Here is a 15,017-nt window from a genome sequence, read left to right as displayed (position 1 = left end):
TTGTTCACAGATAAAAATTGCTTAGCAATGATGAACAAACAGAACTTAATGTGTGGGTTTATCTTCAGCTGAAGGAACCTTTTGCTTAATAAATGGTTATTCATATCCTAAACCAGCACAGAAATCTCATATTGAAAAAGGCTATTCAAAGTTTTACTTGAAGTTAACTGGAAGTACAACCCCCTAAATGAGTATTTCAAAGGTACCTATAATAATTCATGCTTATCTGGAACCTTTCATAAGGGAAATTCAAGTGCATTAGGAGGGGAGGGTAATTTTATTATTGCGTACAGATGTATAGACTTGAAAGAGTGGAGAGAAAATGCACAAAACCACTCTGTCAAATGATAGTAAACCTTTATTCTGTGCCTTATGGAGTCACTTCCCTTTTTCTCTCCACTGGATAAAGCTGGCTGCTTCAGAAGGGGGTCACTGCTGTTGGTTGTCATCTGGGGTTTGATTTTTGGCTATGTCTTGGCTGGGGTGACAGTATGAGGAATTCCTTGCATGTATATCACATGATCCCATGTATATCTCAGAAGCATGTAATTGTCATGACCATTTGTGCCTTTTGATGTAAAGGTGAAGAAAAATGGAGTGAAAATACAGTATTTCTTAAATTATTGTCACAGTATGGTAAGTTGTGATTAACTCAAAAGATACTTCATGGAATACTTATTTCTTTTTAAACACATAATTTGTTCATTGTTCACTAAATCTTGATTTTTACTTCATTTATCATGCTATATTATACATGGCCTTCTAAGGCCTGAATGTGAGACACTTTAAAAGAAGGACCTATTTGTTCATCTAAGATCAAGGCTGAAGTAGTTAGTGGTGTAGGAGCTGGTAATGCTAGCAATTTTCATGCTGTAGATGGTTGACTAATGTCTGTTTATCAGAAAGTAAGGAAAAAGTCTGTCTGTTCTCATTGTGCAGCTGGGAGCTTTTGCTTGAAGGCATACCAGTCTGTACTAGCAAGCTGTCCTCATAGAATATCTCTGCCCAGTGATGTCTGAGGAGTAGAAGCAGGCAGGGCTACTTAGAATGTGATCAAGTGGCATCAGCTGGGGCCATAAGATTCCTCCACTCTCTTGGGCTGTTTCAGGACCTTCCTTGCTGTAGCCTTTTTCAGATGAAGCTGTCTGCTGGAGCTCAGTTTCAAGTCAGCTTTCTTGTGACAGCTTTCTTATTCCAGCTCTGTTGGCTGTGACTGAGTAGAAATGAAATCTGCCATATGTTATGGTATCAATTTCTTGTGTGATTTTTCTTTTAAAGTTTTCTATCATTTTGTTAGGAGTGAGAGGTACCATTTCCTAATTTTATTTCTGTAGCATTGGCATTATTAATACCTTAAGGAGACAGTAGAGGGCTTGGGAAAGAGAAATGGAAAACACCCTATCCTTTTCTTAGCTCTGAGTAAGATAAATTGAAACTTCTGAAGTCAGAGGACTAGCTAAGAATCCATCTGCCTTTTTTTTTTTTTTTTGTTGCAGTATACATGAAGCTTGAGATCTGAACCTGCTATGACTGACCCAGACGTCCTCACTGAGGTCCCAGCAGCTCTCAAACGCCTTGCCAAATATGTGGTGCGTGGCTTTTATGGCATTGAACATGCTTTGGCTCTGGACATTCTCATCAGGAACCCCTGTGTGAAGGAAGAGGACATGCTAGAGCTCCTTAAGTTTGATAGGAAGCAGTTGCGGGCTGTCCTCAACACCCTCAAGGGTGACAAATTCATCAAATGCAGGATGAGGGTAGAGACAGCTCCAGATGGCAAAACCACCCGTCATAACTACTACTTCATCAACTACCGCCTTCTGGTTAACGTGGTGAAGTACAAGCTGGACCACATGAGGAGGAGGATTGAGACAGATGAAAGAGACTCCACCAATCGCGCCTCTTTTAAATGCCCCATTTGCTTCAGCACTTTCACAGACTTGGAGGCCAACCAGCTGTTTGACCCCAGGACAGGTAAGAAAGAGTACAGGTAACAGAATGCTCTTGCTGTCTCCTTCATCATGTAAGTGCTGGGCTTTAAGGAAAAGGACTCTTAGGCTAATTCTTTTGAGCCTGGTCAGAGATAGGGGACACTGTTTCTACAGGTGGTGAATATCTGAGTAAAATACAAAAGTGCTGTGAATTGTTGCTGTGACCTAAACAGTCATATTTTGCTGCCCCACTGGTAGTTGTTTTGGTAATGGATGCAGTAGTTTTTACACAGTCTGCACACACAAATAGCAACGCTGGTAAAATGCTTGTACAGATGCTGGAGTGACAAGCCATAGAGAAATTGAGGTCTTACCACAATCAAATTCAAGGGTGAATAAGGCAGTCTGTCCTTGTTGGAAGCTGACAGCTTTTCAGTATAACCTGGTCTTGCCTGTAAATTGTATGAATTACTGGTAGTTTGCAGAGAGGGCATATATATATATAGTTGACTTTTGTATGCAAAATATTTGTAATTTAGAGATGGCCATGTTAGGAGTGAGTTGTTCCTGTTTAATTTTCTTCTAGCCAGTTCATTCTGCTGCACAACCATGCTTCCCCAGTGTAAAGCGGTCTCACAAAAGTTAGAAGAAATTAATTACAGACTTTGTGGTTGGGAGTAAACAAGATTCTTTTCTAAATGTGTGTCTCAGTGGAGTGTGTATCTATCATGCATATGAAATAAGAATCTTTTCTGGGTGTCATTGTCTACAGGGGCAGTCCAAATACTTTGTGTCTTCTGTGCTTCTGTGCCAGGGAAGAAAAGAAAGAACACCTGCACCTGATGAGATCCTATTTTGCTAGTTTAATCTAGGATTATTCTGGGGAAAAGGCAGGGAGCAGGGCTTGGCTGTTAGGCTTCCACCTTCTGAATTAATTTTTTAATTTTTCCCTTTGAATTCTTTGACCTGATCTTGCTTTTTTCAGAAAAATAAAAGAGCAAGTCAGGAGAGCTCTCAGAAACATTGGAATGTGGTGCTTTGTGTCAGTCATCATAGTGAGAAACTGTAGAAATTCATTGTCATTGGTCTTGAAGGATTTAATGTCGGGTTACATCAGATGTCTGATCTGCTTTGGAGAAGGGCAAACACCTAACAGATGTTCAGCCTATCATTTACCCTCTTTCTTGCCTCCAGCTGTGAATCTCTTTTTACTTGAACAACCATGAAAATTACATTTAGTAGTAGAGGAGCAGAATCCACCAAGGCAAATAACGGTCGTTGCTGTAATTCAGCGCAGCTCTCTGAGTAGAAGTTGCTCCCTCATGGAGCACCAAAACCTGCGGTGCCAGCACAGATATTCTTGCTCACCACCGAGTGGAAACTACACGCACTCTCTACAATTATGATCATCTGTGGTAGCTATAGTCGTGGGTGTTGGGCTGAAGGGGAATAATTCTTCTGCAGTTTGCTTCAGTAAGGAGAGAGTAGAGGACCTGTGCAGAGAACAAATATAGTTGGGAGTGTAAGACACTCATCCCAGGGGGACCCATAACACTTCTCAGTTTGCCTGTGTGGGCAGTGAGTTCCAAGAGGGGAGAGCTGGCTGTCGAGGAGATGCAGAAAATATAATGCTGGGTTTCAGCTTTAACAGCAAGGTCTGTGCTCCAGGAACTTATGAGGTCAACCAAGGGTTTATCTGCAGTACAGGCACTGGCTGCCTTCACAATGCAAAATCACTGGCACATGGAATGTTTTGCAGTTTTGCTGATAGAAGGAAAGATTGAGTGCTGTTTTGCCAGCAATCCCCAGCAGTTCGTTTCTGTCAGTATTAATGCAAATAACAAGATAGCCAGTTTTACCTTCACTTAACTTTCAATAAGAACATACCTGTCTGGAATTTATGTATATTCTGTTTCTTCTTATGTAACTTAAGTCAATGAGAGCTTAATGTGCGTAGTGCATTGTTGTTTCTTAAGAGCTTTTACACGGAATACCAGTTTGACTAGGGCTCTCCAGTTACTCTTTAGGAAGCGCTCATACTGTCCCCTAACCATGAGTTTGCTGATTGTTTCCATTCCAGTAAATAAGTGGGCAATTTTGTTTGGCTTTTTTTTATCGAGAATGGCTGCTTTATATTGCCGTGGTTTGTGTTGTCTGCATGTGTTTCCTGCTCCTTTGAAATTCTGTATTAGGAAAGAACTGTGACACCTTTGGGTCTCTCATGGAGGGAGCTCATGAGGACAAGGCCTGTAGAGGAACAAGGTTTATTAGTGAATAGCCATCCTTTTCTCCAAGCATGTCTTTAGCCCTTATCAGCTCTATGCATAAACCTTTCTCACTCACTGAAACTCATGGCAGTACAACTGCTGAAGGGCAGCTGAAAGCCACATGAATTTTAGCCACGGTTGACCTGAGCTGCTCCTGGACTGCAGCCACGTTGATAAAATTCTCTGAATTAAAAGGCCTGTAGGGCCAAGGTTTGTTAGTCCATAGAACAAGCAAAGCATGGAAGGCATCCTCTGAGCTAGTCTGGACCAAGCTGAGATCTGCTGTTAAAAGACATCCTGTTTCACTGTCTGCTTCTTGTCCTTGTCACTCAGAACTGGGGATAGTTTAGCTGTCTTATGTTTACTTCTGCTTTGCTTTCCTCTTCCCTAGTTAAAACTCAAATCCAAACTCTGAACAATTGTTGTAGAATGAAAGCAGGGTTAGAAGAGGAGGTTATTGCTTTTGCCCATCTTTATCAGTGATGGTAAGGAGGTTTCCCGAATCTCTTCATGCCCACAGTTGTGCCATCAAAATTTGTGAATTAACAATACTTGTGTAGAGCCTGTTGATAAGTTGGATCTGTAGTGCTCTTCAATTTTTACCACAGCATCTGAGTCTGTCTTGACTTTAGCAGGGGTCTGTTTCTTACAGGTTACCAGCTGTCGGATAGAGGCTTTTTCAGCTCTGTGCTTTACTCCATTTCTGAATAATTTTGAAATAAACTGACGTGTTTGTTTTTTCATCAGAACATGTGATTATTGATGTTTTTGAAAGGTGGAAATGTGTCTACTGAGAGAAAATAATTGATAGTAACAGGAATATGGTTTCAGGGCACATAGGTATAGATGTGCTTTTTGCTGTTCATCAAATGTATTTGGAATAATATTTCTGAACAGAGTAGCGAGTTTGCCACTAAGGTAATTTTAAATGTAGATTTAAAATGGTATAAATGTTATTTTGAGAATGTGATCTCTATTTTTAAAAGTATTCTATGATTTTTCTCCATCTCTTTTTCTGCCATTAAACATCTCAACCCAAAAAAAGCTCCAAAAACTTAATGTTCTGTCAAAGGTTGAATAAATATTGTCTGGTACTTGTAGAAAGTTCAAGGACCGTAATCGTGCAATGTTAAAGAAACTGCCAGATGGTGAAAGTCAAGGTGACGAAAAAGCTAGTTTTGCTGCTGCTTCAATTCACAAAGGAATCTTTTGAAAAGTGAAAAGAAAAGAAACACATGTTGTGTTGGAGGAGTCACTTAGTTGTATGACTAGTGAGTGCCTGCCAGCTCTAAGCACTGTGTGCCCAGGTCATGAGTTTTAGTCCCATCTGCTCTAAATGAAGAGCTCAAACACATCTCCAGATATCACGCTTTCTCCTCAGTGGCAGTTTTTACTGTTGCCTCTAAAGAGGCAGTATCAGTAACTTCTGCTTTTAGAGGCAAACAGCTTGGACACAGCATGCTTTTGTATTGCAAAAGTTTGTTCCAGAAACTTATAGCAAAGCTAAAAAGAACTTTCTGATTCAAGAGGTCACAGTTTTGCAGTTTGCCTATTGACCTGGCAGTGCCTTTGACAGGAATTGGTGCAGGCTGGGTTGTTACACTAGCAGTCAGTTCTTGCTCACTTTTATGAGTGTTTTGAGATCTACACATTAAAGAAGCTTCTTCACTGTCCAGGTGTCTGGTATTAATTATCCTTGCAGTTCGAACCCTAGCAGAGTGTCAGGCATCGAATCTTATAAAAAAAATAATTAATTCAAATGGTATAGCTGAGGAAAAAAACAGCTCGAGCTGGGGGCTTCTGGAGAGGGACCCCAAACAAAGCAACCCCTGGGCAATTATACCCTTACAATCTATGCACCTGTCTTTCATGTGCCTTTTGGAACAATGGTGATTCTGGTCTGAGATCTTCTAACACCTTATTGGATTCCTTCTCTGTCTCCAGGAAGGCAACATCTTCTCGAGTTGCAGCTTCTGCTGACGATTGTAGCCTCCTTAACTTTTGGTTTGCACTGCTTCTGGAGGCCCTTTTTTACTTAACTAGGTAAAAGTTCAGCAAATCTAAGTGAAAGTTCATAGCTTGTGGCCTAAGGCTTCAGCAAATCTAGCTATTCATGCTAAGTATTGCTAAACAAATATGTATCAAATCAGACAATACTGTGCTGTGACCCCTCTGTCCTAATGCTAAGTGATTGACTATGAGAGATTCGTGCTATTTAAAATTATCTAAGCTAAATGGCTAGTATTTCTTAACATACAGGAAGAAACCCAGTAATGCTGTATGAATGAATAGTGTTACTTTTAGTTTTGTATTTCAGATTGGATGACTGAGAAAGGAGAAGAATTGTAGTTTTCCTAGAAGATCCTAATATAAGTACTTGAAATACAAGTGTGTATTTTTAATTTCAAGTGTGCCATTGTCTGCTGTCTACCCCTGCTCTGATATTTCATCACTCTTTGTTCTACATGCTAGCAATTGCATGGTGCTGCCGTTGTGATGAAGCCTCACACAGGTGGAAAATTGCAGCCATTCCCTTAAAGAAGGTAAGGGTTATCTCTTTAGGCAGGGATGTACAAGAAAGAGTTTGAGTAGCAGTAAAAACCTGATGTTAAATCCATATTGTCAGTAACACTGCTGAACTCTGTCTGTTCCCAGTCTAGGGCTGACGGTGGGCACTGGTGTAAGGGACACTGGCTTTTCAAGTGTTTCACCTGGAGATTAAGATGTTATTTCATTAGGCTGTTGCACAGACCTAGGGAAAGAATTCTCTTCCCTGTGCTTTTAGATGGAGGAACTACAGAAATTTGGTTTCTGTAGGCCAATTCCTGAAACTGCAGAGCCATCTAAACAACTTGATACCATCTTGTGGATTGGATTCTTTTTTTTTTTTTTAAATAAATAAATTAAATATGCACAAGTGTGTTCTGCAGCGTGTGTGGGGAAGGACGGGAGGGAGCTGCGTTGTCTCACCCAGCAGAGGGAGCTGTCTTCTTTTCTCTGCATGGACTTGGGTTGATTAATTTATTGAATGTCATAAAACTGGAAATTATGTTCATGGATACGTGTTCTGTAGCGTGATTAATTGGATCTGGTTGGGGAAGGTCTCTCTGATGTATCCTGTTCTTATAGCCTAATCATATTTGTAAATCTACTGTAGTGTTGGAGTTGACTGTCATATTCAAGGGCAATTTCAAAGAAAGTATGTGACTAGAAACTGCAAAAGGTAGAGTGGGGTTGAAGTGAAGGAGTGACAGAAATGAGATCCTGCAGGGCATCATTGTTATTCAGTCCTGGATTTCCTTAGGTATTCTAAATACCAAACTCTATCAAGATACTCACCAGCGTGGCAGGTGAATTTGATGTGAGAAAGAAAATACAAGGCTAGATGAAGTTGTTTTTCCTCTGTTCTGTTCTACCTTGAGAATATAATTTTCATCCAGTCTTGTGTTTTTCACTTCTGTTACTGTGAAGAAAAACCTTGAGTTTAACAGTAAATTGTAATTACAGTTAGTCTCTCTTACATCTATACATTAAGTGTCCTCACCATAACATTCAGTTAGATAAGACATGAATAATAGTATAAAGAAGAGAATGGAAGATAAGTGGGTAATGTGAATCAGGAAGATGATGCTATTGGGATGTTCTTAGTTGCAGTTGTAATAACTGGAGTCTGTTGCTGTTATTGGAGTTCATAGCTAATTACTTGCCTACTCTTTGCCCTCCCAGAGTTTGCTCTTGGTTTGGTGAATGGTTGCTGTCTTACTGTTCCTCAAGATGCATGGTAACAGGAACATACTGTGTCTCCAGATCCCTTTCTTATTCTGTATGCTGATATGAAATTTAATTTGGGAAGAACAGATTGAAGGTGGCAACATCAGTTTTATAGAAGTGAAGACAACACCTTGAATTTCATTTTAATCCCACTTGTTTTACTGTCAGCCTCTCACACATCATTTGTGTACTTCATAGCAGAATTGCACATAATGTGTCCAGAGGCTGGTTTTCTGTCCCTCTCACAAGGCACCTTATATCACATTTAGGCAGTCTGTATGCAGCTGAGCGTTTGTTTGGTTTGGGCCCTATTACTGAGATTAGAAATTTGACCAGTCTTTTTTTTTTTTTTTTTTTTTTTTTTTTTTTGCTTTGACCTGTGTTGACTTCTGGAGCTGCCGTTTCTTCTGAATGCTCAGCTTCTCACTTCATCCCCAGTGAGAGCTATTCAGAACAAATCTATCTTCTCATTTTGAATTTCTACTTCCTCAGGCAAGTTCTACAGTAGCTTCAAATCTTCCTCATATGATTCACATTACTTCTGAGTCTGTTCTGTTTTGTAATTTTTTCTTATTCTTCCCCTTCTCTCAGTTTTTTGCCTTGACTGTTTTCTGTGAAGCTCTTGTGACCATTTCTGGTACATCTCTTTTGTGTTCTGTCCCTTCCAGCCAGTAAAAAAATTAGTCACTTAGAGCTATTTCTTCTATAAGTTCATACTATGTAGTCAATCCTATTTGATCTTTATGCTGTTGATTCTTATCCTTTAGGTTCAATGAGTTTCAGAACAGGCATTCTGGATAGCTTTGTCTACCATGTACTGCTGTTCATGTGCTATAGGATATTACAATTACAACAATTTACAACTTTTTACCAGCCAAAATCAGAATTTTAAAAGTCTTTTTGTAAATTGGCATAAACTTCTCTTGAAAATGAAAGGATTCAGAGCGGTTCTGTTTTGAACAACTTCAAGTTCTGTAAAGATTTTTTTGTTGTTGTTAGCTTTCCAAGTGTATGTAAGTGCATCAGTGTGATTTTTTTTTTTTTTTTTTTTTGACTTCACGGCACATTTTGTTTGTCTGTGCTGCCACTGAGAGCTTTTGGAAACACCAACAGAAGGAAACTGCCCATGCTCTGCTTAGTTCCTCTGTTTCTATTCAAATTTCTGGCAAAAGCTCCAAGAGTATTTCTGTCAGCTTTACTCTGCTTCAGCTTGATAAGGCCTGGAGCCACAGGGAAGGGAAAACTGAGAAAAACGTGTCAGAATTAATGCATGTTTTTCTAAAAGTAAGAAAACTCTTTAGAACAACTCAAAAGGGATGTTGCATCTTTAACTTGAACTCATTCCCTGTGAATTGGACACCCTGCCTGAAAGAGAACCATCTAGTCTAACCACGGATCTCTCAGATCAGTGAAGAAATAGGTGAAGGTAGCATTAGAGCCTGTGCTGTGCAGAGCAGAAGATTATAAGTCACCGAATAACTCAGAAAAGCTGTTTCCTGTAGAGTGCTGGCTGGTCACTTTCCTGTATTCCACACTGACCTCTGGCTGGTGTGCTGTGTCTCTTAGATTTAAAAAAAAAAATAATCTGATAAATGCATGCCCTGACTTACAGTATTGATAACTTTTTTTGTTGTTGTTGGCAAAGGACATTTTATTATTAGAAGTGCAGGAAATAATTGTCCTTCAGATAAAGGTTATCACTTTAACTTTTCTCTTGGCTTCGCAAATTGAAATAGATAACAGCCAAGATCTTTGTAAAATCTGTGCATGTTGCTAAGCCATTTGCAGTGATGAAAACTGAACTGCAGCATTCCTATCTTTTGCTCTAATAACTTGCTGTTCTTTTGAAACTGCATCCTTGGTAATACCATCTGCAAAGTGTGTCATGCTGTTAGGCATGGGTATCTGTAAGTTGGATCAGGAGCTCATGGAGCATCCTGTTAGTTGTGTTGCAGCCTCTGCCGTTGGATGCAGTTTAGGGTATACTGTGTTGGTTCAGTTGGTATTTTGGCGTAGTCTTCTTAGTTGAAGTTTAACCAAAAAAAAAATAAAATTCTTCTTAATGATCTTCCTTTGGATGTTCTCTCTCTCCAGTTGCTTCTTTCTCTGCTTACTGTCTGGCTTCATTTATCCACAGCAGGACGGAAGGAAGAGCTCTGTCAGCTCAGAGCTGCTGTGGTTGTGCATATAAGCTGGAGCAGAAGTAGCTCCTACTGAGAAGAGGAGAGGATTCCTCTTCTTTTCCAATTTTATATTGAATACATATTAAATCATCTGGCACTTCTGAAAAGTCAGTAATTTGCTGTGTGTCTTATGCAGCTCATTTTTTGAATCTTTAATTTACCTTTTCAAGAGAAATATCTTTGCCTGAAAATTCTGTTACAGTATTTTTAATTTACTTGGGCTAAAAATGGTCTCCACACTGAGATGAATGAGCAACTCAGTGTTCCTCTAGATAATATAAAGTGGTTCTGAAGGTGCTTCTTTTTTTTTTTTTTTTCCTTTTTAAGATATTAAATGTTAAATTGCTCTGCTTCTCTAATTGCAAAGCCAGGTCAGCAGGAAGGGGAAACTCTAGCATGAAATCTAGATTAATGATGTTGTGAAATGCAGAAGCAAATTTTGTTGATACCTTATGAGTTTTCTGGAGTTTGCTACCTAAACTACGCCCAAGAAATAAATACATAGGGGTAATTTCACTTACACATTGCAGGCTGTGATCCAGTTGCTGTTTCACAACTGAATTACAGCACTGCTGTGCCCTTAGAGCACCTTGTATGCCTCATTCTCCACTGATAACCTGCTGTGGCTGCCTGGCAGAGCTTATTTGCTTGTATCCCATACAGTTCTCTAGAGAAGTGATTTTAAACAGCTGACTGGGCCCCTGGACTGTCTTTGTATAGCTGTACTTGGTCCTTGGCCAGAAAAAAAAGCTAGTGTCTTTCTGGTTTTCGAATTAAGAGCAAGGTAATACAGCATGGTGTGTTTTCTCCCAAAGTGCTGTTGGGGTAGAAGTTAGAGGCTCATGTGTGTCTATCCTGTACTGAAATACATCTTCCAGCACACACTGATGCATTGTCAGCTGCCTGACAGGTGGCGAAATGGCATAGTAATACTATAATTATGGTGGTCAAAATGGTATCATCAAATGGTCAAACTTCTTCATCACAATGAAGAAACAATGAGAAGTAACATCTGTGAATCCTTCGTAAGTAAGTCTTGTAAGATTGGTGGTAACAGGGGCTTTATCAGGAAATGCTTATTAGGTAGATTCAATCAGTTTAACTGCTCACAAGTTCTAGAGGGTGAAGTGAAAAGGCAAAGCAGTGATCATCTGGTATTTCTTCAAGAGGAAGTATTTTACTGAAAATTATTTTTTTTCCCTCCTTTGCGGCATGTACCTTTCTCTATCTGCTGTGTGGAGGCACACAGCAGAAACTGCTTGCTCACCTGAAGGAATCTTTTGGGAGCCCTGACCAAAATGTGATTTAAACACGTATATGTAAAAGTCTTGAAAATGTCACTAAGCTGTACACAAACTCTAGAAGACAAATGAAAGGTGCCCAGAATGGCTTGCTGAAGCCGGTTCCATGGTTAGGAGTTGTGACTAACTTGGTTTGAGTGTTTGGATCTTTATAGTATTTCTTTCAGGATTAAAAGTAGATCCTCTACAGACAGAAGTAGAAATTGTAACAACTTGCAAGGTAAGATGTTGCACTGTACCTTGCAAGGTAAAGTCTTCCAAGTTCAGCTGCTTTTGTTAAAGGAAGATACCTTCTCAGATGGACCTAGTTTTCAGTATGTCTAGTGAAGTAATCTTCTGTACTTTGATCTCTCTTTTGATGCCTGAATTTGAGAACAAACTGATGAAAAGTGGTTGTGGCTGAAGAATGAAATCTCTTACTCTTGAGGGATGGGAAAACAAGGGAAGGGAGTCTTTCTCTTGCCAGTCTGGTAAAGTGCTTTTAGTTTGGAGGTGGGGTGTGCATTTTTTGTTTGGGGATTTTTTTTTTGGTGTGTTGGTTTGGGGTTGGGTGGTTTTTTTTGTTTACCGTTTAGCTATTCACACTTTAAAGACATGAATGCATTGTCTTGTGTTGAAAAGAACATCAAAGTTGGTCCCTATTGCCACTTAATTCTGTACTCAAGAAGTGTGCATTTGAACCTTGATCTGTGAGTTTGGACAAATATTCTTTTCCACTAATCTGTTGCATTATCTGAAAAATTAACAACTTCCCCTCTGGCAACATTCAAGCTGTTCTTTCTGTTATCATGTCAGTCAGACTGGCTTTCCCCCTTACCAAGAAATATCAATTGTATGAATGAGTGGTAAATATGGGGTTTCTATAATGAGCTGATCAAGTTATACTGCAGTGGGCACAGAGGCTTCAGTGAGGATAGTTTCTGCTGGACAGTTTTTACAATAGCTGAGTATTGTGAGGACAAAGTTGCTTGCAGGAGCATGCCAAGTGAAGCTGCAGCAGGTGCTGTAATGGAAATGCTTGATAGCTGGCAGTAACGCCATCCCCTAAATGCCAAACATACACTTTTTGCAGTTGCCATCCACATGTGCCCTGCCAGCGCACAAAATCTGCTTTCTTTCATTTACAATAATAAGAACTGTTTGTGTCCCTGCCAGATTCAGTCTGGTTCTTAAATGTGGTGGGTGGGTTTGAGGTTACAAACAGCAATCTTGAATTCAAAGCAATATTGAAGTTTATTTTAATAGGAACTTGCTGGTTCCTTTTATCTTGTGTGACATTTTGGGGCAAGAAATTCAACAGCTGTTTTTTCAGAAGGTTGACCAACTGCTGTGAAGCTCTGTGCACGTCAGTGTTGTAGATAAAGGTAATGTCAGTATAGTATATGGAGAAATATAGGCACAGCATTGAGAGGCTTGTCCAGAGATTTGAGCGGATTACAAAGTTAGGAAGAGAAGCAAATGTTCTTTGCTTCTGTTAGCCTTCTGTTGAGTTACGAGAGAGCCTGATCTTCCACTGTGTCTGAAGCTATTGCACATTTTGTAAAGGTGAGGTGTATGAATTGGAATATTGTCTCAGAAATACTCTTTCTGAACCAGGACCTATGAGACAGCCAACTCAAGGAATCTGTACTTTGGTGGTTCTACTTAAATATGGCCTGATACACACGCTTGTGGCAAAGCAACTCTTGAAAGAAGAAGGCAGGAGGAGCACAAGTGCGAATTCTTCTAGAGCCCTTCCTTGCCCACACACTGTATGTTGGTTGTCATTGCTTTCTTTCATCAAAGTGCAGACAGTCTGGTGTATACCTAAAACTTGCACAACTGAAATGGAGAACCCACGGTATCTGCCAGTGTTGAACAGATTTGTGTTTAAAATTTTGAAGGGACAGAAATGTTCCACAAGCAATAGTGCTCATTCTGTTTCTTGTTAACTGTGTTTTCTGAGGAATAGGTGCAATTGGGAATGTGTGTAGGTAATATATTCATTGCTTGTCTTTTTTTTTTATTGAGTCCTGTTCCAAAATAAAGCCAAAAATAAGGTAAGATTTGTATTGTTATGCGTGCAGCTGATCAGTTATCAGCTATGAACATTAAAATTTCTGTCTGAATTTGTTGAAAGCTTGATATTAGAATCTGTAAGTTCTTACTGATACTAACCTATCATTGCTGAATAGTGTAAAATTTTTAATTTCTGTTTCTAAGATAGAGGAAAAAAAAAAACCCTGAACTACACTCCCATCAGTATAGAGTTGTTCATATATATGTGTTTTCACTGTATTTTTCAGTCCTTTAACCATTCTAGTGATTCAATATAGCCCTCATCTCTGACTTCAGGAGAATGTTTTGAAGCGTAGAAGATTTTATCTGAAGAACTTTGTCCTGTTGCACAAAGCTTTTAGAAGTAATTACCTTTTCCTCTCTACGTCATCCCCCACAACTGTGGGCTGAAACTGAACCAAAGGAACAAAACTATGCTAGGAGTCTTCACATTGATTTATATATTATTTTTTTTTTCTCCCTGAGAGGGTCAGTTTCAGTATCTTCTTTTCTCCCGTTAGGGATTATTGGTCTGTGTGTTTCTTACTCATTATAATTGTACTCCTCCTTTTTAAGTAAAATGCTGTTCCCCTGCCCATGCTCTCCAAAAAAAAAGGTGCAGAGGAAGGATTTTTCTGTTCATAACACAAAAATAAGCATTTGGGCTGAATGTTTATTCTGTTAAGGTCTCAACAGGTAACAGAAATAGTTAATATTTGAAGAAATTCTATCAAGCCATATTGGCTGTGCAGGTAAGAGAATAATTTTGCTGCAGGAGGATGCAGCTTTTTTGCTGTCTAGAGGTAACAAGCTTTTTTGCTTGAGAAACGTAAGGTTTGGGGAGGAGGAAAGAGGAAAATGAAAATGGAGAGATTAGGGGATTGCAAGTGCGAGAAACAGTATTTATTTTAGAAGAAAGTAACCACTCCACTGTTCACTGTTGCACCTAAGTAGGCTTTTCAGGCAGAGGCAACAGTAGCAAGAGGCATGAAACCTACTTGGTGAAGATTTGCATTTCAAAAGGATTGGCAAGGCTTTTAATTCCCTCCACCAGGGAAGGCCAGGAAAGGCATTTCGTCAGAACACAGCATCCTGTCTTCAGTGATTAAAGGAAATCTGGGTGTAGGAAGGAAATAGGCAGCTGCTTTGGCAGAACAGGAGAAAGCTCAATAATACAAAATCGTTCTCATAATGCCAGTCTAAAATTGCATCATGAAAGAATTTTCCCTCTTTGCAGTCAAAAATTTTCTTCCTCCTGGGCTGTTTAATAGTTTTATTCTTACTATCCTGCTTGTTCCTGGAAACTTAACTGTGGCTAATAAAAGTTCTTTGGTTGTGCTCACAGGTGGAGCTAAGGCAGGCTGTCTTTTCTGGATGTCCTTTGCTGTTAGTCTGAAACAGTATGATCCAGCTTACTGAGTAGAGGCTGAGAAAAAGGGTTAAACTACTCTGCTTTGAAAACAGTCTTGCTGACAAGTAGATAAATGCATTTAGCAGTTTTACTGCACAACTTAAGTATATAAACTC

At 39.5% G+C, this 15,017-nt stretch overlaps 1 protein-coding gene across 1 annotated transcript in view; it reads left to right on the top strand.

Annotated features, from left to right (window-relative positions):
- The window catches only part of GTF2E1 (general transcription factor IIE subunit 1), a 58,776-nt gene that overhangs the window by 7,846 nt on the left and 35,913 nt on the right, over positions 1-15,017 (top strand). Inside the window, exon 2 of the mRNA XM_074897087.1 lies at positions 1,497-1,974. Coding sequence (XP_074753188.1) covers positions 1,527-1,974 — 448 coding nt within the window. The 5' untranslated portion in view covers positions 1,497-1,526. The remainder of the gene's footprint in view (positions 1-1,496; positions 1,975-15,017) is intronic.

Source organism: Athene noctua, chromosome 1, assembly GCF_965140245.1.
Source record: "Athene noctua chromosome 1, bAthNoc1.hap1.1, whole genome shotgun sequence".
NCBI classification, from domain to species: Eukaryota; Metazoa; Chordata; class Aves; order Strigiformes; family Strigidae; genus Athene; species Athene noctua.
Note: the sequence above shows the minus strand (reverse complement) of the source record. Positions and strands in the feature narration are given on the sequence as shown.